Consider the following 24482-nt stretch of genomic DNA (forward strand, 5'->3'; position numbering starts at 1 on the left):
GTGATCACCACACAATGCCCTGGGCCAGGATGGTGCAGGATGAGGGTGGTCACCACACAATGCCCTGGACCAGGAGGTTGCAGGATGAGGGTGGCCACCACAAAATGCCCTGGTGGCAGCTGGTTCAGGGCCTTGGTCAGCCATGCCAGGAGCAAGAGCCACGAGCAGGTTCCTCCACCAGGACAAAGGAAAGCCACCGCAGAGCCAGGGACAGCCAGGTGTGCCAGAGGAGCTCGAGGGACAATGTGGAGCTTTGAGCAACTACAGGGCAGAGCGAGGAGCTGGGGCTTTCCTCCTACACGGCGGCGTCTGAGATCTTCCCGTTCAAGGATGTCTTGGGCTGGAGGCCATTGTTGTGAGCGTGCCCCTCTGGCCTGGGCTGGGTCATCTGCTGCAAACGCTGCCCAGGAATGAAAGGAGAGACTGTGTCAGCCAGGGCTGGGACAGCCAGGGCATGCATGGCAGCAGTGAGGGGTGGGATCCTCGCCACATGGCTCAGAGGTGACCCTGATTGCAGGGCAAGGGGGTGGTGCATGCAGTGACTCCTCCAGCAGCATTTGATAGTACCCCAAAAGCCTCTGAGGGTCACCTTTCCTTGGATGCTGCACAGAGCACAGCAGCTCCTCCTTTTATCTGAAACATCCTGATAAGAAGCAAACTGTTACCTTTCCTTACCAAAGGAAGAAGAGAGAGCTGCAATGCCACAGGTTCCAGAGCAGACCTATTTTTCAATTAGGGTTGATTACAGAGCATTACTAAGTAACTACAGCAGGTTAACAAGGTTAGAGTCTGCGCCTTTGATGCTGATCAGAACATCCACCTGCACAAACCTTTGCACAGCAGCAACTCCTGCCACCCTGAGCTGATCAAATGGAAATTGGAGAGTCGAGTAAAGTGAAGCAAGAACCATGAAAATATGGAGGGGCCAATCATTACTGGAGGCATGTGGATTGAGCATGAGGAGTGATGAAAAAGAATGAATCACTTTTGCCAGTCAGGGAGGGACTGGTGCTGTGCACTGCAGAAGAGAATGCAGAGGAGGATTAAGCCTGACCTGAACAGACATCACTAAGAGAAGTAGAACCTCTTTCCAGTAAAGGGGAACAAACTCCTACCCTCCAATACCACTAAAGTGCCCGTTTCTGGGTGAATTCCCTGAAATGTTCACTGAACTGCTTCTGCCATTCATTGTATTTTTTCCCCTTTAACATTCAGGCTCAGTAGGATCAAAATGACTTGTAATCTTTCCTGTCTGTCAAAACCACTTTATTCAGGATTGGCATCTAATTTCCCTCCAGCTCCAGCTCTATTACAAATTAATCCAGGATCTGTGTATATAAGAGGCCAAAAATTCTCTCTGTCTCTCTGATATCAACACATGCACACACAGATTAGCCTACTTTCTTCCTGCTGCCATCTGCTGCTCACTCCTAGGTCTATGAATGATTAAGAGGGGGTCTGGGTCTCGTGATGTTTGTCGAGAGTCAGACAGGGAGGGTGCACATCAGCCACTCATGCTGCTTACTGGTGCTGATGGTTTGTACAAGATGCTGAGGGGAGGGGTGGAAACACACTCAAGAGCTTCCCTCCAAGGCCCTGGGGCAGCACAGGAATACACAGCACTTTGGAAGGACTATGGATATAATTGGCACAAGCCTTTGGTCAGGAGGAGTTGAGGTCCCAGAGCAGTTTGGGCTCCCCCAGATGCTGCAGTGTGCTTTCTCCATCTCCAGTGAAACAGGATTAGGACTAGGCAAAGGGTTGAACCCATACCTGTACTTTCAGGCTTCCCTTCCCTCCTTTTCCAGCTTAAATGATGAGTGAATAAGGAGCCCTGTAAATGTCTGAGAAAGGGCCTACAGTTGGAATTCAGTCGGCCTTCAACCCCAAATCAATGAAGTGGCTTGACATCACACCCTGGCTTGAGTCCTGCAGGAAGGACAAGTACCTAAACCCAGCTTCAGAAGAGAAAGCAGAAACTGAAAGCAGATCTGAGATCCCTAACCAGTTCACCCACATCAGAGCCCATCCAAATGGAATGCTGGGAGGAAGAAAACTCAAATCCACCTGCGACTTCACCTCAGATAGAGAACCTGAAGCTGACCTCAGGCCAGTAATTCCAGCCGCAACTTCTTTGAGTCAAAGTTTGTTAAAAATACAGCATTCCTAAAATAAACTCGTGTGATTTAGATGGCTTCTGGTTGCTGTTCCAGCTGGGCTGGGAAAGCCATAAATCAACACTCCTGGTGTGGCTTCTTACAACTGTAAGCACTGAGCCAGGGATTTGGGGCACAGTGCTCTCTAGACTGAATGTCAACACTGTACATAAAATCTTAACAATAAGTACTGGGTATGACATGGAGACTCATGATTCACTGCTTAAAAAAATCCTGCTCAAATTACTAAAGAAAATGTTTTAAACAAGACTAAGGTGGTGGGTATTGCAGGTCTTTCTTGCTTCCTAATGCCTCAGTCACTGAGTGTTCTCTGAAAGGCACATGACAAAGCACCCCTGGGCTTGTTTCTGCTGCTAGCAGAATGCCTGAGACATTTCAGGATTCAGGCTTGGAGGTGCTGATTCCCTGCTGAGGAGTGCCAAGTAAAAATGCTCATTGCCAGGAATCCTCAGGAGCTGGGATTTCTCTGGGTCAAGAAACCTCAAGGATTTCTTCCCAAACTTTTCCATTGCTCCAGTACTCCATGCCAAAGAGATACTCAAGAGATGTTCAGTGCACTGAGGCTGATCTGAGCCCTCCCTCCCTCTCTCCTGGGGGAGATGGTGCACAGAGCTCCTGCAGCACCAACCTGGTGCACTCTGATCACTCTGTCAGAGCAGGACCAGGCTCTGCTCGGTCCAGGTTCAGTTCAGGGAGGAGCTCACCCTGGGCAGAGGGAGGTGAAGCTGTTCCTACCTGCCGGAAGGTCCCTGTTGAGGTGAAGAAGGAGTAGAGCATGTACCCTGGAATCAGAAACATGGAGGACAGGGCCATGAGCCACCCGATGCCTTGGCCCCACATGGGGTAGACGTATTTGCCCAGAGTCAGAGGGGTCATTTCCACCACACTAAAGAAGAACACACCCTAGAAAAGAACACCAGCCATTGCAGGGGAAAGTGCAAAATCAGGGTCCCACCATTTCTTCCTTCATTACCTTCTTAGCTCCCAACAGCTCTTTTCATTAGTCTGATTCTTTCAGCCCACCAACTGGTCATTTCATATCATTTCTTCTTATCCTGAGCTGGATAAGATAACCTAAGCTTTCCAAAAAGCTGGAATTGGAACCCTCCATATTTTCTTCTTCCCTAGACTACTCAGACAAGCAGTGCCTCCACAGCAGCTCCTATGCAAGCAAACAGCATCCTCACAGCTGGTATCAGTCTTCATATCACACCACTCCCTGCACTGCTTCTGCTGGGAGGGCAGGAACCTGCACAGGCCAAACTGCTCTGCAGTCAGCTATCCTGCATTTCGTCATAGCTTTTGTTCTCATAAGCCTGCCAGAGGCTGAAGCTGGAGTAGCTGAAAGCCAGAACTGATAATAGCTTTTTAAAACATCACATTATTTTGCTTATCATCTTACATCTCAAAAAAAAAAAAAAAAAAAAGGAAAAAAGAACTGATGGCCTCATTTAGATTAAAAGCAATCATCTAGAACTTTTTTACGGGTGATTTCCAGCAGGCAGAATGAAAGAGGCTTCTGTATCATTTTACTTATCTCCAGTCTGCCTGGGACCCCCTTGTACCAGACCTGCACTGGGTTGAGAACAGAATGTTTCCCTACTGCCCATCTAGAGATCTTTCTAGACCCACTCCTGCACAGAGGATTCCCCAGGTCTTACCAGGCAGACAAGAGGGGTGAAGAAAGCCCAGCAGATCTTCCACCAGATGCAAGGCTTGTAGCCAATCATTTCTTCAATGTTCCTGTAAAACCTGTTCACACCTACAAGAAGAAATTAGTATTGAAAGAAAACCCCATCTCTGCACCATGGTATTAATCTCTTCTCCTGGCAGAGCACAGGCCAGGCACAGCAAGAGGGTGACAGAGTGGCATGAGAAGAATTAGCTGGAAGGGATGGAGTAGTGGGACACAAACTCATGCTAACAGCTTCCATGTTCCTGATGTCCTCTTGTGCTGAGGTTTTGTGAGGGCCTGGAGAAGTGAGATTACACCCTTCCATTCCTGATTTTCTGAAGCTATCAATCTTTTGGCTGCAAAGTTGTCATTGTCTTCACTGGTTTTGGCTTTTTCAGTAAGTCACCATGCCCACAGAGAAAACAAAGGAGCAAGGTGTTTTGTGCTTACCATAACACCAAGAAATTGAGATGGTCTCAAAGAAGACAAGAAAAAGAAGACACATGCCACTGGCTGAGTAGTAATCAAACAGCTTGAAGACATAAATGCCACCCTGAAAAGACAAAAACAGGGTCAAGGAGTTCAGTTATAGATTATGATCAACAATATCAGCCAGCAGCTTGGATTGCTACTGTCCATGTCTGTTGGTTGAATGCCTATTTCCTTGGACAGTAAAGCCACTGTTGCAATGTTTCTACTGGAGTCTGGTTCTCAGCAGCAAAACTGACGTGCCCTTGCAGACAATTAGCCAGCCTGCTCAGGCATAGCCCAGGGTGAGGAGAAAAGAAATTACTGGGATCTCTTCTATTTCTCTGCTTTAGAAGGAGTCAATTTAGCCTGCTCTGCCTCTCCCTGGAGTTTTGCCTTGCCTCCTCATGAACCCACACAGCTCCACAAATGGTCTCCAGACCACTCAGCCCTCACCTCCCCTCACAAGAACCTCAGCTTCAGCTCCAGAGGTTCAAGCCCCCAACAGATAGGTTTTCTTTGTGTTATCTTAACTCTTCGAAGTAAGCATTCCCTAAATTTGGGCTCCGTTGGCTTGAGTCCTTATTGCAAATAGCAGAAAAACAGGCCAGACTGACAATAGGATGATGGTAAAAATTATGGATGCATGCTAAGTCACTTGAGATGTAGCAGTGATGAGCAAAACACTTCACTCAGCATAGGGGAAATGCTGTCACTTGTCCCAAAGCTTTGCTGGTGCTGTGACATGCCAAGTGGCCAGAAAGGTGTCAGGAGTGGAGGTACAAGCACAGCCTGTACCATCTGTACCTGGGTGATGTTGGAGAATCCGATGAGATAAGAGATGAAGCAGACTACTGCGATGAAGATCTTCTTCCTGGCTCTTAGGACTCGAGGGTACTCATCCATCAGGGCTGTAATGAACCCTTCCACAGTGCAGAACTGTGGGAAAAGGCATACACTGATGATACATATATAACTGTGTATATATATTTATATATATAAGTATATATATACTTATATTTTTATATATAAAAGTATATAGATATACTTATATTTTTGTATATATATACTTTTTTATATATATATATCTGAGGATATATATATATAAGTAACTTAACCTGAACACATTTAACTTCAATGCTGAGAACCTTATGGACTCTGCAGACTCCAGAAAAGAAAGAGTCATCTCTGCACAAAGTTGGTCTGAACCATCTTCTGAAAATTTATCTCTCTCCCCACTGAATATAGATTGAGCTAGGAGCACCAACTGTAAATATTAAGTTAAATACTTAAAAATAGCTCAGCTAAATCTCTGCCTTTTGCCTCTCATACAAAGCCTCCTCTTTCTTCCCACAAGCTCTCTAGGGCCTCCCCATGACTGCCCTGCTCCCCAGGCTGCCAGGCCCTGTGCCACACTTGTGTGTCTGGCTGCTGCTGGGACACGAGCAGGACCTTTATTGCTCTGCTCTTCTTCCTCTTCCCAGCCTGTGGCAGCAGCCCTTGTGCTGTTCAATGATGTAAATGCTCAATAAGGACCTGTAGTACCCAGTCCTTTGTGCATGTGAATAACAACATCTCTGATTACCCAGTCCTTGACTGCATTTCACTTTTTCAAGCACACAATATTAAACGCATGTAGCACACCAAAAGCCCATCTTCACAGCACATAATCTTTCCAGAAGTGGAAATCCCTAGATGGTTTGAGCAGAGCTGCACCAGCCACAGTGTAATAATGTTGTCTGCACCAAAACACAGAACAAAATCCCCATGAGTGTTGCCTTCCAGTTTTCCTTCTACTTCTGCCTTCTGGCACAAGGGCAGTTTGACTGTCCTTGTGAAGCGCATTCTTCTCTCCTATCCCTTGATAAATTGTGAGATTTACCTCTGTATCTTGCTCCCAGAAACTACAGGTAACATACCCTCTCTCTGAGAGAGCACATCTTGCCTCTAGCAATAACCCAGGGAATTTATGAGGGCAGCAAACTGGCTTCCCTGGTCATGCTGAGCAAATGTACAAGCCAGTGCAATGAAAATTAAAGTGGTTTCATCACTTCTCGATGCCAGGGACTTCCCTGTCCCTGGGAAGAAGAAAATGCCCTAGAGTGAAGGTGGAGATATAGATCAAAAAGAGCAGCAGAGGGTTGGGAAGGTGTGTGAAAAAAAAATGGAGTGCCTGAGCCTATTATAGAAAAATTAGGTACCCCAATGCAGGGAAATAACTAGTATTTGATTTTATGGTTTTGGAATGTTGAATATTTGTTTTATTAAAACTGTATTATATTACATTATAACTGTATTAAAGAAGGATATTATACTATACTATAGGATATATTATAGATATTATGGTATAATATAGATACTATACTATCTATACTACAAAGAATACTAAAGAAATACTTACTACTAACTAACAACTCATGACTGTCTCTTGACAGTCAGGACACAGTTTTGAGTGACTGGCTAAGGAAACAAAATAAGTTTTAGTAGAATTTAATTGCTAAACTTTTTTAGGTAAATAATTCTCTAACACGTTCTACGTGTGTAAAACAATAGGAGTAGTAAGCAGAGCTAAGAATTGTTTTCCCTTCTTCTCTGCTTTTCTCACAGCTTCTCTCTGTTCAGAGGGCATTGAATACCACAGCCTGTAGCTGGGCAGGGATGGTGGAAGAGCTTGCACACTGCTGACTGTGTGCACACTGCTCTGTGGGCAGAGCATGGCAAAGGGAGATGTGCATGCCCAGGGCTTTATATCCACGTGGAAAGCCAGTATTCCCAGAGCATCAAAGCTCCACTGCTTACACTTGAATTTTGAATGAGCTAAGCTTTTTATGTTGGACACAAGTGCCATTAAAGCATCTCTTGCTGTTCATGCATGGGTTAAGATGCCTTTAAAGCCATTGACAGTGAGTGCTTCACCCCACCCCACCTGGCTTCTTGTCTGGGAGAGTCAGGACTGAGCTGGCACTACAGTTTGAAGAGATGGCATGACTAAAAAAACCTCTGCTGGAAGCTATTCCTTCCACATGGATGCATGGGCAGGCACTGCCAGAGCCATGGCAGGGCAGGGGATCTGAGACCAGAAAGACAAATGCGTTTGGAGGGGAGCAGCCTTGGTCATGGGCACAGGGTGGTGTCCAGCAGAAAAGGAGCAAAGAAAATGATGCCTTAGAAAATTGGACAGAGTAAAGCTGACAGCCCTTTGGTGCGGGAGGAATGATCAAAATCAGAGAATGCACAGAAAGAAAGACAGGGAGATGGGTGGTGAGGAACAGGGCTACAAATTCAGTTGAATTCTCTTTGTCTCCTATCAAAATTAAGCTCCTGTGTAATGGAGAAGGTGGAGAAACAAATGATTGTAGATTGCTTTTTCTAGCCATGGAACTGGCAATGGCCTTCATACCATTTACTGAAAATTGCCTCATGACAGCCTCAGACTTCACAGGGGATGCAGCCTGGAGGAGGTTTACCTTTCCACTCCAGGGACTGCAAGTGCTTGGCATGGGGCTCACTTTTCCCAGCTTACAGACCAAACCTTGGCTGCTTGCACATGCAGGCACCTGAATGAAAGCATGCTGCTTTCAGAGTGGCATGGAGCTGAGCTCTGGTGCCTCCTGTTCTTGCCACTGCAATCTGCTTTCCAAAAAGGTTTCCTTTTCCCACCAACCTTCTCCAGCCACATTTTTTAGCATGCATTCTTCTCTTCTTCATGATATTACTTCTTTCCCAAGCATTTTATTTCCATTAACTTGTCTCTTTTGCTCCTTTTCCTCTTTAGGGGCCTAATCATTACACAAGCTGCTGAGACCAGTAATCTGGGCTTGGGAGCCACAAGAGTGGTCTCACTGCTGGCAGCTGGAAATCCTCATGACCAACGTGTGCCAGGCAGCCTCACATGGGACAGACACAGGGCTGGCAGTCACAAGGCTTGCCAGCTCCCCTGAGCAATAAATGCCTGACCTGGAAACTGCTAGGTCAAAAGGAAGCACTAGGATATTATGAAAGAGGTTCTGGATGGGAGAGAGCTGAAGCCTGGATGGATCAGAGCAGAGGGAACACCAAGGCACAGGAGGGAGGTGTCTGTCAGCACAGGTCACTCATCCCACAGGAGCAGCCAGGCAGCAAGAGCAGCTGGAGCCGTGCTGCACCTGCAGGACACAATGCTTGCTCCCCATCTGCAAATGCCACAAAGGATATGCAATCAGCACGTAGAAAAACCTTTTTTTGTTGTTTTTTTGTTTTGTTTTTTAACTGAATGCTCCAAAATGCATGTGGAACTGCAGCCACTGTAGCAGCCTGTGCTCACTGGTTTACATGCAGAAGCTGCCATGCTGTTGCTGGTGTGTTTGAATGAGGCAGAGCTCCAGCATGCAGACAGAAAGCTGCTTCACATGTATTTAGCTGTGCTGTTTAAAAGCTTGTTTTCCTTTTGATGCTTCATTCCCCCCACCCCAGCCTCTTCCTCCAGGCAATGAGAGCCTCCCAACAGACTGTCTGCCCTCTGAAACTGGCTGTCAGAAGGGACGTGGAGAATTTCAAGGGGTATTTCAGAAGCAAATGCAGCAAATAAATTCCACACAGAGTGCTTAGAGGGCTTATTGTCATGTCTCCATTTACCAGCACTGAGTGAATAATCCATGCAGACAATTTTTTTTTCTGTAAATGTAGTTTCTTTCAGAACATTCAGGTATCATCTTAATTTTTTTTCCTATATAATGTCTGTGGTAATGCATTCAGGAGCTTTATAAAATGCATATGAGAGTGTGACATGATTGGAAACCAGGTTTGGTTCATTACATTTTCCTGGAAACCAGGTGTGACATTTCAGGAATAGGTTTGAGTTTCATTGTGAAGTAGGCTTGGGTTTATGAACACTGCCTTTAATCCAAGAGAACATCCATTTTGTGCTGGTGGTTTGTGCTGCAAGGGAAAAGCATGGGGGGAAAAGGGCAGATATGACAGACCAAGTGCAGGTTTTTGCAGGAACCTTTGATTTTTATACACTCAAAAGGAAGGCATGCTGCAATTCACTGCTTTACTGGGTAGCTACTTTTATGCTGAATTATCAGAAAAAAAACCCTATCACCACTTGTAAAAATGCAGAGATAATGGTTTTTTGTTTGTTTTGTGAGGGCTTTGAGGGGGCAGGGTAGAGACCTTTTGCTACATCTAACTTCTTCCCCCTCGAGTATCTTGTAAAACTAGATAAGATGGCAAAGCAGTCAGGGTACCCAGGCACAGCCTTTTCCAAGGCATGACTCCTTCCTTCTGCCAGGATCTATTCCTGCTAACCTATGGACCAGGGAGCTGCAGCTCTGCTCAGGGTTGCATTGTTGCTGGCATCAACAGCAATGCCAAAATGCTGCAGGAAAGCACAGCCCTCACACCTTGAGAAAGCAAAAACCCACTCAGCTCAGCACTGTCCCAAGTGCAGAAGGGGACACCACAATTGTACCTGAAGACATTTTTGCATCTTCCTCCACTTTCTCCCTGAGTTGTCTCACCTGACTGTCCAGACCCAGCATCATCAGCATGGAGAAGAAGAGGATTGACCAGAGTGAGGACAAGGGCAGCTGTGTGACAACCTGTGGGTAGGCCAGGAAAGCCAGTCCAGGGCCTGCAGTAAGGAAAAGGGGGATGAGCCCATGTTCACAAAGCATTGGATGGCAAGTCGGAGATAAGTGCCACAGTTGAATAGAGAGACAAAAATTACAGCCAAGGATTCAGGGGTTTTTATATAGGAGCTAGGAACACTTGTTCCCTTGTGGCTGTGACACACCAGCTTGGTGGGAGGCATGGGGGCAAGATGGGGACAGGATTGGAGAAACAACTCCTGCAAACAAGTAATCAAATTATTGCGACCAAATGGAGCTGGAGCACTGTGCTAGAAAAATAAACTGATATTCAGAGCTGGTTATAATTTTTCCTGGTGCTTTTTTTTTTTCTCCCCATCACAAAAGGCTGTTTCTTGAGATAAAAGCTTTCTCTGGAAAGACAGCAATTTCAAAATATGTCTTTGTGCAGAAAGACACAGTCCTATCTTGGTTAAAACATTATTCTGAGATCACAGTCTCAAGATCTTGCATGCAAAAGGGACTCCAAGTTTTGATCACATCTTCTGAAAACATAGGTAGTATCTATTCTCCATAAAAAGGTTTCAGAAAGCAAATGGCCTAAATATTTCACTACAGCAAAATAAAACTTCAGCACACCTAGTCAGGAAAGAACAAGAACAGCCCACACAAATGGTTCTCACAGGTTGCTGTTGCATTTGAACCTGGGTTTCTGCTTACCTGAGGAGGCCAGCTCTGACACTGACTTCTTCGTGATGTGTGACATGAAGCCAATGATAGAGAAAATAACAAACCCTGCAAATATGCTTGTGGTGGAGTTTATACAACAGACAATAATGGAGTCTCTGGAAGAGAGAAAGAGAGAAAAAACCCCACCTGCAGGTCCCACCAAGAGCAGAGGGTGGGGTAAACAAAAGACCAGGCCCTGTGGATAGCTGGTCCTGTGCCTTGGACAGGTAGCACGGGTGACACACTGTGTCCTGTAGGCAGGGAGCCCCTCTGAAGAGATCACAGCATGTCCCCATGGCTGCATGGTGCCAGCAAGGGGACAGCAGAGATCAGGCAGGCTCACCACAACCCCCTGCCTCACCCATGAGGAGTCCCAGCCACACAGGAGTGTGGAGAAAACCCACTGACCTGTAGACGTTGTTGTGGAAAGTGTTGTAGCTGCCCAGAGCAATGAGGGAGCCCAGCCCCAGGCCATAGGAGAAGAAGATCTGAGTGGCTGCATCCATCCAGACCTGCAGAGAAGGAGCCAGAAGAGGAGCGCAGCAGAAGGGGACTCCATGCTGCAGGTGCATGTCCTGCAGCAGCACAGTGCAGGGTTTGCAGGGGGACTGGGTGCAGACTGTGGAGCTGAGTGCTTGGATGTACAGGGGGACTGGGTGCAGACTGTGGAGCTGAGTGCTTGGATGTACAGGGGGACTGGGTGCAGACTGTGAAGCTGAGTGCTTGGATGTACAGGGGGACTGGGTGCAGACTGTGGAGCTGAGTGCTTGGATGTACAGCCCACTGGGGTGTCCAGGACCTGAGGGAACCCTGTCCGTAGGGCTCAGTCAAGAGTTTCTTACTAACATCTAATCTAAAGCTCTTCTCTTTCAGTTTAAAGCCATTCTCCTTGTCCTGTCACTACATGGCCTTGTCAAAAGTCCCTCTCCAGGGCTTTTCTGTAGGGCCTTTTCTGTACTGGAAGATAGGGAATCTGCATCCTTCCCATGTGTCAAGTGTATCAAAGTGCAGTCTGGCCCAGCATCAGACATGCCCTCCAGTGGGATGATGTAGTGCAGGAAAAGTCATGCATTTCTGAACAGTGTCCTGTGCACATCAGAAGGGTCTCTTGCATTGTCTGAGTCTGTGTGTGTGTTTGCTTTCTCACATGTGGCCCCAAGGGATGCTGCTCCACTCAGAGACCCACATCCTTCTCTCACACCCTCCATTTCTCTTCCACTAGTGGGTCTTTGATTTTCCAACACGGAAATAATGTGTGCAAACTACAGAGGACAGCTTGCAAAGCTGGTCCCTGTGCCTTAAGTGGTTAAAGCTGAGAAAGTTCAAGAAAAAGAGACAGACTGCTTGTTTCTTAATTGCATAGAATTTACACAACTCTTCTGGTCTTGAGAACCCTGTTTCCTGCATTAGAGCCAATGCAGTTGGTAGTATGGTTACAGAGAGTGTCCTGAAAGATGGATCATTGGGACCCTCACTGGAAAGTGACAAATCTCCAGCTGTCCCCACTCACACATGACTGGTGACTTTGGAACCATTGGAGTGTTGCTGCTGAAAAACACAGAGTCTGTGTATCCTGTAAAACTTCATTTTTGCAAGAATCCCTGTTCCTGCTGGGTCTCCTCACTGCTGTCAGTGACCAAGAACACATTAAGAACACATTAACTCATCACTTAAGCACTGCCAAAAACTGCTGCTGTGTGTACTGCTGTGCTTGTGCTCCTTGTGAGGCCCCCATGCCAGCAGCACATCATCCTTTCTCTGGGACCACCAGAACAGCCACTGAAATGAGGCATTCCCAGCCTGGAGGGGAGGTGCCTTTGTCAGGATAACTTCTGACTCCCCATACCCTGTGGATAACTCTGCCTGGTACAGCAGAGCTGCTGCACAGATTTCCACCCATGAAGATCTTTTCCTCAGCTTTGTCTCAGCCCTATGGGACAAGGGTCATGAATACTTGTACAGGGTTAATCTAGAGTTATTTTAAGTAGTTACAATATTCATGGGAAGTGCCTGAGGAAGCCTAAAGCAGAGACAGCTGGGAGATAAGATCTTTCCTCACTAGGCTACAAACCTCAGAGTCAGAGAGCTTCCTGAAGTCAGGTGTGAGGTAGAAGAGGATCCCCTCCTTGGCTCCTGGCAGCGTGACTCCCCGGAACAAGAGGATGAAAAGCATGAAGTAGGGGTAGGTGGCTGAGAAATACACCACCTGAAAAAGACCCCATGGGAGAGAAGACATCAGCCCACCAGACCTTTCCTGCCCATGGTGCCATTGAGTCTGGCATGTTCTCCTGTGAGGGGGACAGGCTCCCAAGCACAGCCAATTTCAGCAGCTTTTCCTTGCATTTTCTGTCCCCCTTTCCCATGCTAGTAACGTTTCTGGCTGTTTGAGGTTTCTCCCTGCCAATGATACACAAGCACACACTAATCACAAAAGTAGCGTGCTGAAGTCTGGATGAAATGCCCAAAGACAAGGGACTTGCACTATTCTGTGGGATAATTTTAGCCCACAGAAGTAATCCCCTCAAGTCATCACATCCTTACTTTGCAGAGCTAAAGCTGGTGTTTCTCTAGACAAGTGCATGAAGCAAAACAAGTTGTCTTGATTCCACTGCTTTCTTTTCAGCACTGTTTCAGTATCTTATGGGTATGTGCCATCCCTCATCACAGAGCCCACACCAGTAATCACCAGGGCTTTGCTGTGGCTGTGTAGCTAAAGCCTGTTTGAGAGCCACTGGGGAAGTTAACAGCTTAGGTGACCTACCCCTGAAGTGCTTCTTTCTGATCTCTCCTCTAGATTATTCCTTTCATAATAGTGTCTGGCTGCACCATGCTGTGCTCTAAATAACACATCCCAGCATCTCGGTGCTGCTGTTTCACTAAACAAAGCAATTACCTTTCTGCTGTGCTAGCCTGGAACACTGCACAGGGAATAACAACGGGCTTCTCATCTGAACATCTCCCACCAATATCAAAAGGGCAGCAGGGAAATTGTCAAAGGAGATGGGGAGATTTTTTCCACCAGAGGCAATTTAAGAGACTGTGATTGTCAGAAGTGGGAGGCCACAAGAAGCTTTGCTCTCTCAAAGGGCTGTCCCAAAGTGGGAAATATAAGTAATTTCTGAAAATGCCTCTTCCCAAAAAGAATGCATGCTCAGACCAATGACCCTACAGGCAAGAGCTATTCTCTACACTTAGAATGAAAATTACCATAAACATCATAGCAATTTTCACAGCCATGAAAGGTAAATGTCAGGAATTTAATAGCATCTATTGTGATTTTGCCTCTAAACACCATAACCTTAGTTATAGACACTTAAATAAAATTGAGTCTGGAGGACATTTTGATGGCACAGCAATGAGAGGCAGCACCAAAGACCCAGCCCTCACACTGTACCTTGCCTGTCCACTCCACACCCTTCCAGATGGAGAAGTAGACCAGCAGCCAGGCCAGGGCCAGCGTGCCAGCCAGGGGCCAGCGGACAGCACCAGGCTCCCCCAGGCCTCCGGACATCTGGTGCATGTTCCTCCTAAGGGTGGGAGACACACTGTCAGGACGAAGTCTGACAAAAAGGGCTGAGGAATTTGGAGCTCCCAGAGTGGCTGGAGGGGGAAAGGCCAGGTGCAGACAGGTGTGAGAACCCACAAATCCCTAGAGGGAACTGAGGATCATTGTTATAGGACAAAGGGAGGTGAAGAAGAGGTGGAGAGACTGTTTGCAGGCAGGTCCATCTGACGTGCATCTGCACAGGGCACCCCATGCCCACCATGGCTGTAACGCCCTTCTGCCAAGGCTGCCCAAGGAGCAGAGCCCACAGGCACAGCCACGGCCCTGGTGGGCAGGCACAGTGACCACAGGGAGGGAGAAACCTGGTGTGGGCAGCTGGGGACGTACTCCCAGAACTCGGTGACGGCGCTGGTGAGGTTGGTGGTGTCGTTCAGGGAGTAGTTGGAGAAGCAGCGCTCAGTGTTCCAGGCGTTCCCACAGCTCTGCCACGGCAGCTCCTGCACCAGAACAGGGACACCAGGGTCACCATTCATGGGATATCTCCCAGGTGAAATCTGCCTTCTTCTAAACTGAAGCCCCTTAATATTTTTTTTTTGCAAAGATAATGGGCAGCTCCGCTGGATGGGCATGCCCTTGTAGCTAAAATACTGGAACAATTTTCAAAAATATGATAAATTGTAAAAGGATTTTAGGGGAAAAAAATATCATTATATGATTAGGGCAATACTGTAGCTCCAACAAAATTCCCCACATAGAAAGCCACTTCCAATTAACTGTTGATAATTAATACCTACAAATTAAAAAACTATCAAGGGATACTGTGTTTATAACCATTACAGCTTTTTGCTAGCTTCACTCAACAAGTGGCTGGAATTTACTGCACAAAGAATAAGAAGGGATTTGTTTCTTATGTTTTTAATTTACACCAAATTCAATGCTAAAAAAGCAACATGGCCCTGAGAATGGAGTCAACTGGTTGTCTACACAAACAGACTTTTATAACACAAGCACAGGAGTAAATTGTCCAGGACAGTAGCTGTTTGATGCTGTCCACTGCCCTGATTATAAGCAGCACAAAGGGATTCCTGGGAGAGGTTTACACTGTGGGTAGCAGTGAGACAGCAGCACAACACTACAGAGTTACTGCAGTCAGCTCTGGCACTGCAGGCAGTGAAGCAGCAGTGCCAGGGGCTCTCTGAGCATGCAGGACAACTCACCCAGGCCATGCAGTGCCACGGCTGAGCCAGCCCAAGGAAAGCAGCTCAGATATGTCTCCATGAGCAGCTAGCTCTTTTCCCAAGCACAGTGTGTGTAGACAAATGCAGAGCAGCTATTCTGGGGGATTTCCTTCTGCAGATAAGACCTGAGGCTCCAGTTCAACAAAGCTTTAAGAAGATGTTTGTATCCATCCCTATGCCTCCAGGAATGTAGACCTCTTTACTGTAAAAGCAGATCCACCAACGAGGGGAGAGAATGATGCATCTGACTCCATCTTATCAGAAGGCTAATTTCTTACTTTATTATACTATATTATATTAAAGAATACTATACTATACTAAAGAATACAGAAAAGATACTTACTGAATGCTAAAAAAATAATAATGAAAACTTGAGACTCTTTCCAGAGTCCCAACACAGTTTGGCACTGATTGGCCAATGAGTCAAAACAACTCACACCAGAATCCAATGAAACAATCACCTGTGGGTAAAAAATCTCCAAACACATTCCACATGAGCACAACACAGGAGAAGCAAATGAGATAAGAGTTGTTTTCCTTTTCTCTGAGGCCTCTCTCGCTGCCTTTCAGCTTCCCAGGAGAAAAACCCTGGGTGAAGGAATTTTTTCAGAGAGTATGAATGCCATGCTCTTTAAAAATATTATATGTATTTTAAGTGCCTTGTGCCATGAGTGCCTTTAAGTGCTGCCTTCACTGCTCCATCTAAATCAGTTCACTCCAGCAGATGATACCTTCAAACATGGTATCCTGGCAGAATGGTGACTATTGCAGGGGTGGAGGTGACATTCCAGTGGCCACCCAGACCACTGCACCGCCCTCAGTGGTGATTTCATGAGGACTTGCTAACTGCACTGAAGAAAAGGCAGTGGCTGAGCAGTGCTGCACAGCAGCTCTTCAATTCTGCACGTTAGAGAAGCTGCACAGCTCTCACAAGGAGGAGCAGGCTGGGGGCAGTTTGTTGCTGCTCCATATCCTCTGAATTTTAAGAGACAGAAACTGCGGAAGGCAGGCTAGGCTCTTATTATAGTTCAAAATACTCTTAGTTAAATTTAGGAGGCACAGGGGACAGACATCAGCCTGGCTTTTTCATTTGCACCTCGGGTCCTTTTGGGAATTTGGAATTCTCTCTGGTAAAAGAAAAGGTTTTGAGCCAAACATCTGTATCTGCCTATGCACATACAAGCACTGTCGCCACCTGGGTCTGAAACACCTGAAGGTGCCAAAGCCTTATCCTGAGAAACATCCTGCCCAGGGTGGAGTTGGGACGGGTTACTTTGGAGAAGACCTCTGTTTATTTAAGAGCCCCTGAGGGTGCATCTAATCACCCACAGCAATAAATCTGTTCTAGATCCAGGATCCTACAGTGATAGGTGGTGTTGGTGGTAGAAACACAATTGAGAATGCCAAATGAAATGATTCAGCAAAAGTCTTGATAGATACTTGAAAGTTTTGCTGGAACAAAAAGGAAAACTGGATGTACAGTGTCCACAATAGCATTTCAGGGTTATATCTAAATGAAATTTATAAAAAGATCCCATTTGAACCATGGAGTTGATTTCTTTAAGGCTTCAGGTTGCTCAGAGACTTACATTAAGGAAACTCTTACCATTTTCTGGGTTGAAATAAATAATTCAGCTACCAAGAAGTTAATATGGGGTGTGAGTCTAACCTTGTATGGTAGAAGGCCTTGCTATGGAAGAGGAACCCACTACAAATTATAACACCAAAGCACACACTGAGGGGCAGTCACAAGCAGATGTCTAGATACTTTCTGAATCATTTTCCCAGCAGAAAAACAATGCCTTGGAGATCATTTATCAAGAGAGGAGTGAACAAGAACTAATTAAGATAAGGAGCAAGTCCTGAGAAATGAGACCATGATGCAACAAAGCCTGACAAAACCAGTTCTGGAAATGTGCAGCTCAGATTCGAGCAGCACTAAAAATAAAACAGAAACACAGGCTGAGTTTTAAAGACTGAAGTGAGTGAGGAACAGTTCCTGTAGAGGGGATAGGACCATCATCCCCAGAGGACAAGCATCACCACCCATCAGCACCACAAAACTGCCTCCAGGGCTGATGAACCTCTTCAGGAAGGGTGTAACATGATGCTGACAAGGGCTCTTTGCACAAATGGCAAGCAGCTAGTGACTGCTGTGGGTCATGAACAAACCACTGCCCATAGGTGGGAGTGAGGACCCAGAGCACAGCCAAAGCCACGCTGCAGACACGCCCAGGACTCACCGAAGTGAAGGAGTTGAAGAGATAGTAGAGAGCCCAGGCAATGATGACAATGTAGTAGATGTTCAGCCAGAAGGACAGAACCATGGCTGCCAGTCCCACACCTGCAAATGAAGGCAGAGAGCAGCATCAATCCATGTGGGGATACCAGGCATTAGTTTCTCTGGGTCTGGATTGAAGGTACTTGAGACAATAGTTCATGTTTGGACTCAGGTGTTGATTATTTCTTATCAGTAAAACAGTCTCACTGCTGTGAATTTGGCAACAAGGCACAAAATGGCCAACAGTCTCTGGTTACAAGGTCTTTTAAGACCAAACTATCCAATTAAGAACTGGCATCTGGATTATTTTCCCTTTTAACCCAATAACTGATCCCAAAGAGCCCCCAGTGGGGACTTTTTTGCCCAATTACAAAATGCCACCCAAACCCATGGAGAAGAAGGAAGAAGAAGAATGAAGAGGAAACCCAGGATGACACCCTGTGCCCTCCATCTTGCTCCCATCCACAACACATTAAAACTCCCAAAACCTAAATTTCTCACCAAGTGATACATCTACACTACTTTCTATAATCTGTTTCACACTTTAGTGGATTCCAGTCTATCTTGAAGTCCAGGAAACTTTCTCCATGAATGAGGGTCAGAGTCAGTGCTCCCCTGGGGGTCAGGGCACCCCAGAGCAAACAGAGAAATATTCCTGGTGCCCTGGGTTTCCACAAATCCAGGTCTCCAGTACCCAAGGGAGTTCATGGGCACCACAGCAAGGTTTTTTTTTGAAAACCAAAAAAAGGGACCAGCTCATCAACACAGAGTGTGCTGTAGCTGCAGAATGAGCTGGTCAGCACGGGAGGCTCATTCCCTTATGTCTCTCAGCCACCCATTTCCACTGGGGGAACAATGCTTTCAGTGTGCTACCCAAACTCTACGGACAGAGCTCCATGAAAACAGGATCTTGTCACTTTCCCACATCCAAGGCATTTCCAAATCACCATTGACTTCTAGAAAACAGTCACTTCAAGCATGGCAACAGGTTGCATTCCCATACAATTAAAGTATGCATATGTTGAGAAAACAAAGGGTCTTCTGCAACCGGAGCCCCTCTGTCACAGTCCCTTGTCCCATAAAGTCCCTTGTCATCACACAGAACTGCTTGAACAGAGCACAGTGATGTTAGAGACTGCAGACAGAGGTCAAGCACAGTTTGATAAAGACAGAGGGGAATCCACAAACCTCCCCCCCACCACCACCTGCCACCCCATTCCAGCCCCCAGGAGTTTGCTGATTTTCCTTCAAACCATTAGTGGGGTTTTGCCTCTAGTGGTGTGCCATTTCTGTCACAAACATACAGCACAGTACCTTTGAACATGGGTGCTAATCTCCAGACTCCTAGTCCACCAATAGAAGTATATTGGCCCAGGGCAGTTTCCAGCAGGAAGAGAGGAATCCCAGCAAACACCAGTGTCAGGAAATAGGGGATGAGGAAGGCCCCTGAAAGAAGGAGCAATGTTATCAGGCAGTTCCCCCTTTGATCAAGAAGAAAATGCCTCCAGCTGCAGTTCCTTGCTCTGCAGCACCCATGTGATGAGGAGCAGCCTCTCCCAGAGGTGACAGCTTGCAGCTGGAGTTGATGTGTTTGGTGAGTCTCCCACTGAGGTCACAGCTCCTTTCCCTTATCACTGTGGGTATGTGTGTACCATGTGTACAAATACACTGGCATCACTAGCTGTGCAATGCCAGGCTCACTTGGTTAGCTGCTCAGGCAATGCTAAACCCAATCTGACAACAACCCCAAAAGCTTGGACACTGACATTGGTAACTTGTTGATGTTCTGTCTTACCTGCAGAAGCTTTCAATTCTTCTTCTTCTTCTTCTTCTTGAGGGAATAGTGTACTGGAATATCTGGCACTGGCCATGCTTTCTTTGTTTATAGCTGCTTCAGTCTTTTAAAAAATCTGTGACCCAAACTGTATTGGCTCTTGTAACAGTGCTATATACCACCCCACCTGTGTTTTAGGTTTTGCCTTAAAATTCTTAGTGAAAATATTATTCTTCCCCATGGCTCTATGGAAATTATCTCATCACTAGAAAGGAGGTAGAACACTCATTCACTAGAGATATTACTGGAACCAGTTTTTAGAAGAGCAATTAGAATATGAGAACCTTGCTGGGATTATTGGAAGGCTGTACAAGTTCAGGTCATCCTGACTTCTAGGATGTGGGACAAAGCCCAGTTTTATCTTTCTCATGGAATAGACCATCATTTCTGAGGGGGACAAACCTTTGCAGAATATGCTTGCTGGGGACAGAGGGGGGACACTCAGTGTGCCCAGAAGTAGCTGGCTGTGCTCAGGACAGCACTGATTCCTGCACCAGCCTTAGGGCTGAGCTGTCAGTCTGAGTCTTCCTCTCCAGCTAATTGTAGGGAAGCAAACACGGAGCTAGTGAGCAAAGCCACTCTGCAGAGCTGTGGCCCAGCTTGCACCCAGCAGAGCCAGGCTCCAGCAGCTGCTCTCTGAGGGCAGGGAAGCAGCCAGGCACAGCCAGGGATGCTGGCTCAGGGGACACCCAGCTGGGGACATCTGCCTGCCAAGCAGGGAGCTGAACCCAGCTGGGAGAGGCAGGTGCCAGCACTCGGCATGAGAGTCCATGGGAGGCAGCGTGCAAGAGGAGCTGGCAGTGGGTGGTGGGCAGAAAACACTCTCTGTGCCAGCAGCTCAGTGGCCATGAACCTGAATCACAAGCTGGCATGGAAGCACAGGCTCTTGGCTTCACCAGCAGCCTGGTGCACAGCAGAGAACAGCTCTGGGCATCACTGTGCCTGCTCAGCAGCCTCTCTCCCCTGTGTGCTCACCAGACACCACAGCCTGCAAGGTCCAGCCCCTGAGAGCCCTGTGAGAAGCCAGGGTCTGCTCCAGGGCTGCTGCCACCCTGCTGCTGTGCAGTTTGGAGGCTGAGCTTAGCAGCAGTGCAAGTCTCCTCCTCGCTTCTGTGCAAGCAATTAATGAAATTTGGCTGCAGCTCTGATGATCCTGCACTTCTCATCTACAGCAGGTCAAGAAGGTTTGTAGGTGAAAGATCTTATTAGTTTGTTTGGAAAAAAAAAGAAAACAAAAAACAAACAAATAAACTGTTGGACACAAGTCTTTTATCCTGACTTGATTCTCAAGAATAGTGGAAAACTACAAACCAGACCACCTCCTTGAGCTGAGGGCTGTTGGCAATGCCACTGCCAGTCTGGAGGGCCGGGTCCCCAAGCAGGCATGGATAATATCCCCAGGTCCTGTACAGCCAGATGAGAAATCAGTTCTGGAATTTTTATCTAAATTTTGCAGACCAGTACAAAATATGGTTGTATGTGACCTTGTCAAAGTGCCAGCTTGTGTCCAGATCCATGGGTGTCAGAGGTGATGATGCTGGTCCTGCTCAGAGCACTGACCCTTGGAGGCAAGGAAGGATCAATAGTGCCTGGTGCAGATTTGGGGATGCTCACTGTGCATCCCCAAATCTGCCTGCTCCTAATGCTGCACAGCAGAGAACAACAATTAATCCTTAAAACAGGGAACACTGCCCACAAATCAAAAACTGAGCATTACAAGCTGTTACACTGCGTTGTTTTGAATCTCAGTGTGCAAATGAGGAGTGGAGGATGCTTATTTAAAGGATTGTTTTTCTCTCAAGTTATTCAAGCTTAGGATCTCATAGGCAATTTTTAGCATGTACTGAGCTGCATTTAGAGTGAATTTGGAGTCTGGTACAATTCTGTTGAGATCAGAGGGACTGTATAAGGTTAGAGATCGGTGTAGAGGCTGGAGGCACAGCTGGGCACATCCAGCTGCGTGCAGGGCCGGCAGGGAGCCCGGGCATCACTTTGGGTGAAGCCTGCTCCCCGCAGCGGCCGGGCCGAGCGCTGTGCTGCCGTGCCCGGGGCTCCCCGCGTCGAGCAAGCCAGCCGTGAGCCGATGCAATGCGACAGCGGTAAGTGAGACGACAATATTTCCATTCAGTTCAATTTGCCTGTGCGTAATGGAAGCAGCCCACACGGCCGCGCTCTGAGCAGGGCACATGCGGGACGCTAAAATTAGCGTTCCACCCACGGTCTGCGGCGCTCCGCGGAGGCCGAGCCGAGGCCGTGCCCGCCCGCTTGCGAAGGAGCCGCGTCCCGGTGATGCTCCCGTGCGTCAGCTCCGGCTCAGGCAGCGCTCCCTCCTTGGTGCTGCCGGCTGCGGGAGCGGCAGGGCCCGGGGAAGGAGCCATCCAGGCTGCCATGAACAGCACGGAGCGGCAGGGCCCGGGGAAGGAGCCATCCAGGCTGCCATGAACAGCACGGAGCGGCAGGGCCCGGGGAAGGAGCCATCCAGGCTGCCATGAACAGCACGGAGCGGCAGGGCCCGGGGAAGGAGCCATCCAGGCTGCCATGAACAGCACGGAGCGGCAGGGCCCGGGGAAGGAGCCATCCAGGCTGCCATGAACAGCACGGAGCGGCAGGGCCCGGGGAAGGAGCCATCCAGGCTGCCATGAACAGCACGGAGCGGCAGGGCATGGGAAGGAGCCATCCAGGCTGCCATGAACAGCACGGAGCGGCAGGGCCCGGGGAAGGAGCCATCCAGGCTGCCATGAACGGCACGGAGCGGCAGGGCATGGGAAGGAGCCATCCAGGCTGCCATGAACGGCACGGAGCGGCAGGGCCCGGGGAAGGAGCCATCCAGGCTGCCATGAACGGCACGGAGCGGCAGGGCATGGGAGCAGGAACCAATTCCTGCATTGCATCTGTCTGCTCACAACCAGCTGCTCCCTCTGCGTGCCCGCGGCTGTCAGGGCAGAGAGCGCCCAGTGCTAGTGCTAAAAATAGCGCTCCGCACCTCCACAGCACCCTCTGACTTTATATGTAGGAGTTTAGCTTCACTACACCCCTCATCTAATTACATCACTGTCATCTCCACCTTTATGTGTGAGGAGACAGTCACAGGCAGCACAGAGCTGTGAGAGACTTGGGATGACACAGCAAGCACAGGGCTAACAACCAGTGCTGGACCCAGCCAAGGGGAAATGTTCTGGGAGGAGAGCTAGCAGACAGAGTGTGGCCACACAAAGATGACAGACCTGCACTGGTGGCACCCGGCCTGGATGTTCCCACAAAACCTCCGCTGGGCAGGCCTGGATGTTCCCACAAACCTCAGTCAGCTTCACCTGCACATTTCCACCTCTCCACAAAACCCAAAGAAGCTGTGGATGCCCTATCCCTGAAAGTGTTCATGGCCAGGTTGGATGTGGCTTTGAGCAACCTAGTGGAAGGTGTCCCTGCCCTTGGCAGTGGGTTTGGAACTGGCTGATCTTTTAGGTCCTTTCCAACCCTGATCATCCTGTGATTCTACAATTCCATGAAAACAGCATAATCAGTTAGAAATCTTCTTGTCCAAATTGCTAACTTTCTGATCTCCTGCTAGGATTCACTCCATGATTCAGAGAAAGGGCCTAGATAGCCTTAAATGCCATGAAGTAAATGCACATTGCTTCAGGGAACAAGACCCTTCTCCTCTTTTCCAGGGTTGGAGAAAAAGAACATCCTGCAACATCCTGCTGCCTGCAACAGCAGAAATGGGCTGGTGATATGAGAAGTTATGAGAGCCAAAGGTAAAAGGAAAATTAAGACATGGAGAAGCAACATGAGAAGAGACCCTTGGAGCAGCATGAATGAGTGTGGCACTTGGGATGGGGACTCCGGGCCAGGAGGAGCTAAGAGGGAAGCAAAGAGCAATGTGGGAAGACTAGCAGGGAAAACTAAAATGATATTTACAGATTTAAAGGTGAGGAAAATGGGTTTGGACTTGTGTGGGAAGTCTGTAAAATCGTTCAAGGAAGTGAGCAGCTCTTCAAAGGGGAGAAGGAAGGCTGTTTTAGTAACAGGCACAAGCAATAGGAGAGCTCAGCATGGAGTGAGAAGAAAGAGCCTCTGCTCTACTGACACCTGCCTGTACTCCCCTCCACAAAAGCATCTCCTGACAAGGCAGAAGAAAGAGCACGATTTGAGAGGGGAGCCGAGGCACAGAAGTGTGTTTTCTGAGTTGGTCCAAGATGTGCAGAAATTCTGTAGCTGAGCAGGGAGAATTTCCTTGAAAATGCCCTAGACTGAGGAGAACCCAACCTTTAACAGATGCAAACTGGTTTCTCTGGAGGTGCTCCAGAATCTAGCTGGGTGCCTATTTGTGCATAGCCCTCCCTGTAAGTAAATGAGGTCCCACATGCCTGGTTTTGGGGTTTTTTTGTAGTAAATTTGAACTTCACAAGCATGACAGAACTCAAACTGCTTGTTATATTTCTTTGGACTGCTTCTTCCCAGCCTGCACTTGCTAGTAAAACCCACAGATCATGGAAACTTGTCTCTGGACAACTTAATAACTCCCACCATGTGGGAGAGCTCTCAGCTGGAGAACCACCCATTTGCCCAGACCCACACCAAGCCAAAACCTGCTCAGGTACAAGGCTGCTCATTGTGCATTTCTCTCACCTCCTCCATTTTTGCCACAGAGATAAGGGAAGCGCCAGACATTACCCAGACCGATAGCATAGCCCACACAGGACAGCAAGAAGTCAAATTTCCCCTTCCAGGAACCTCTGTCTGGGATCTCCTTCTTCTTCTTCTTCTTGGTGCTCACGACCTCAGAGCTGATGGGCTCTGGCTCCTCCAGGGCTGCCTGCTTCACCTCAGAGGGAGAGCTCAGCTCCACAGAGGTGTTGTCCATTTTGCCCATGGTGGCTCAGAGGTGAATCCACTCTTGCTGAGGGGCTGGAGGAGCAGGAAATGCAGTTTCTGCCCTGGCCACGAGAAGACAGGATGGGAAGCACTGGGCAAAGCTCCTGGTGAGAAAGGAGAGAAGGAAGGT

General features: G+C 47.8%; 1 protein-coding gene across 1 annotated transcript; it reads right to left on the minus strand.

Annotated features, from left to right (window-relative positions):
* Positions 1 to 295: 295 nt before the first annotated feature.
* On the minus strand, positions 296 to 24350 carry LOC132073863 (sodium- and chloride-dependent GABA transporter 1-like). Its single transcript, XM_059473141.1, has 14 exons — positions 24107 to 24350; positions 18958 to 19089; positions 17606 to 17706; positions 14512 to 14621; positions 14014 to 14146; positions 12691 to 12825; positions 11028 to 11131; positions 10611 to 10735; positions 9822 to 9934; positions 5128 to 5259; positions 4303 to 4405; positions 3839 to 3939; positions 2913 to 3080; positions 296 to 400 (listed from the first exon to the last, which is right to left on the minus strand). The coding sequence occupies exons 1-14, from the start codon at positions 24348 to 24350 to the stop codon at positions 296 to 298; spliced, it is 1806 nt and encodes a 601-aa protein (XP_059329124.1).
* Positions 24351 to 24482: the final 132 nt, after the last annotated feature.

The sequence above is a fragment of the Ammospiza nelsoni genome, chromosome 5 (assembly GCF_027579445.1).
Source record: "Ammospiza nelsoni isolate bAmmNel1 chromosome 5, bAmmNel1.pri, whole genome shotgun sequence".
Classification (NCBI taxonomy): Eukaryota; Metazoa; Chordata; class Aves; order Passeriformes; family Passerellidae; genus Ammospiza; species Ammospiza nelsoni.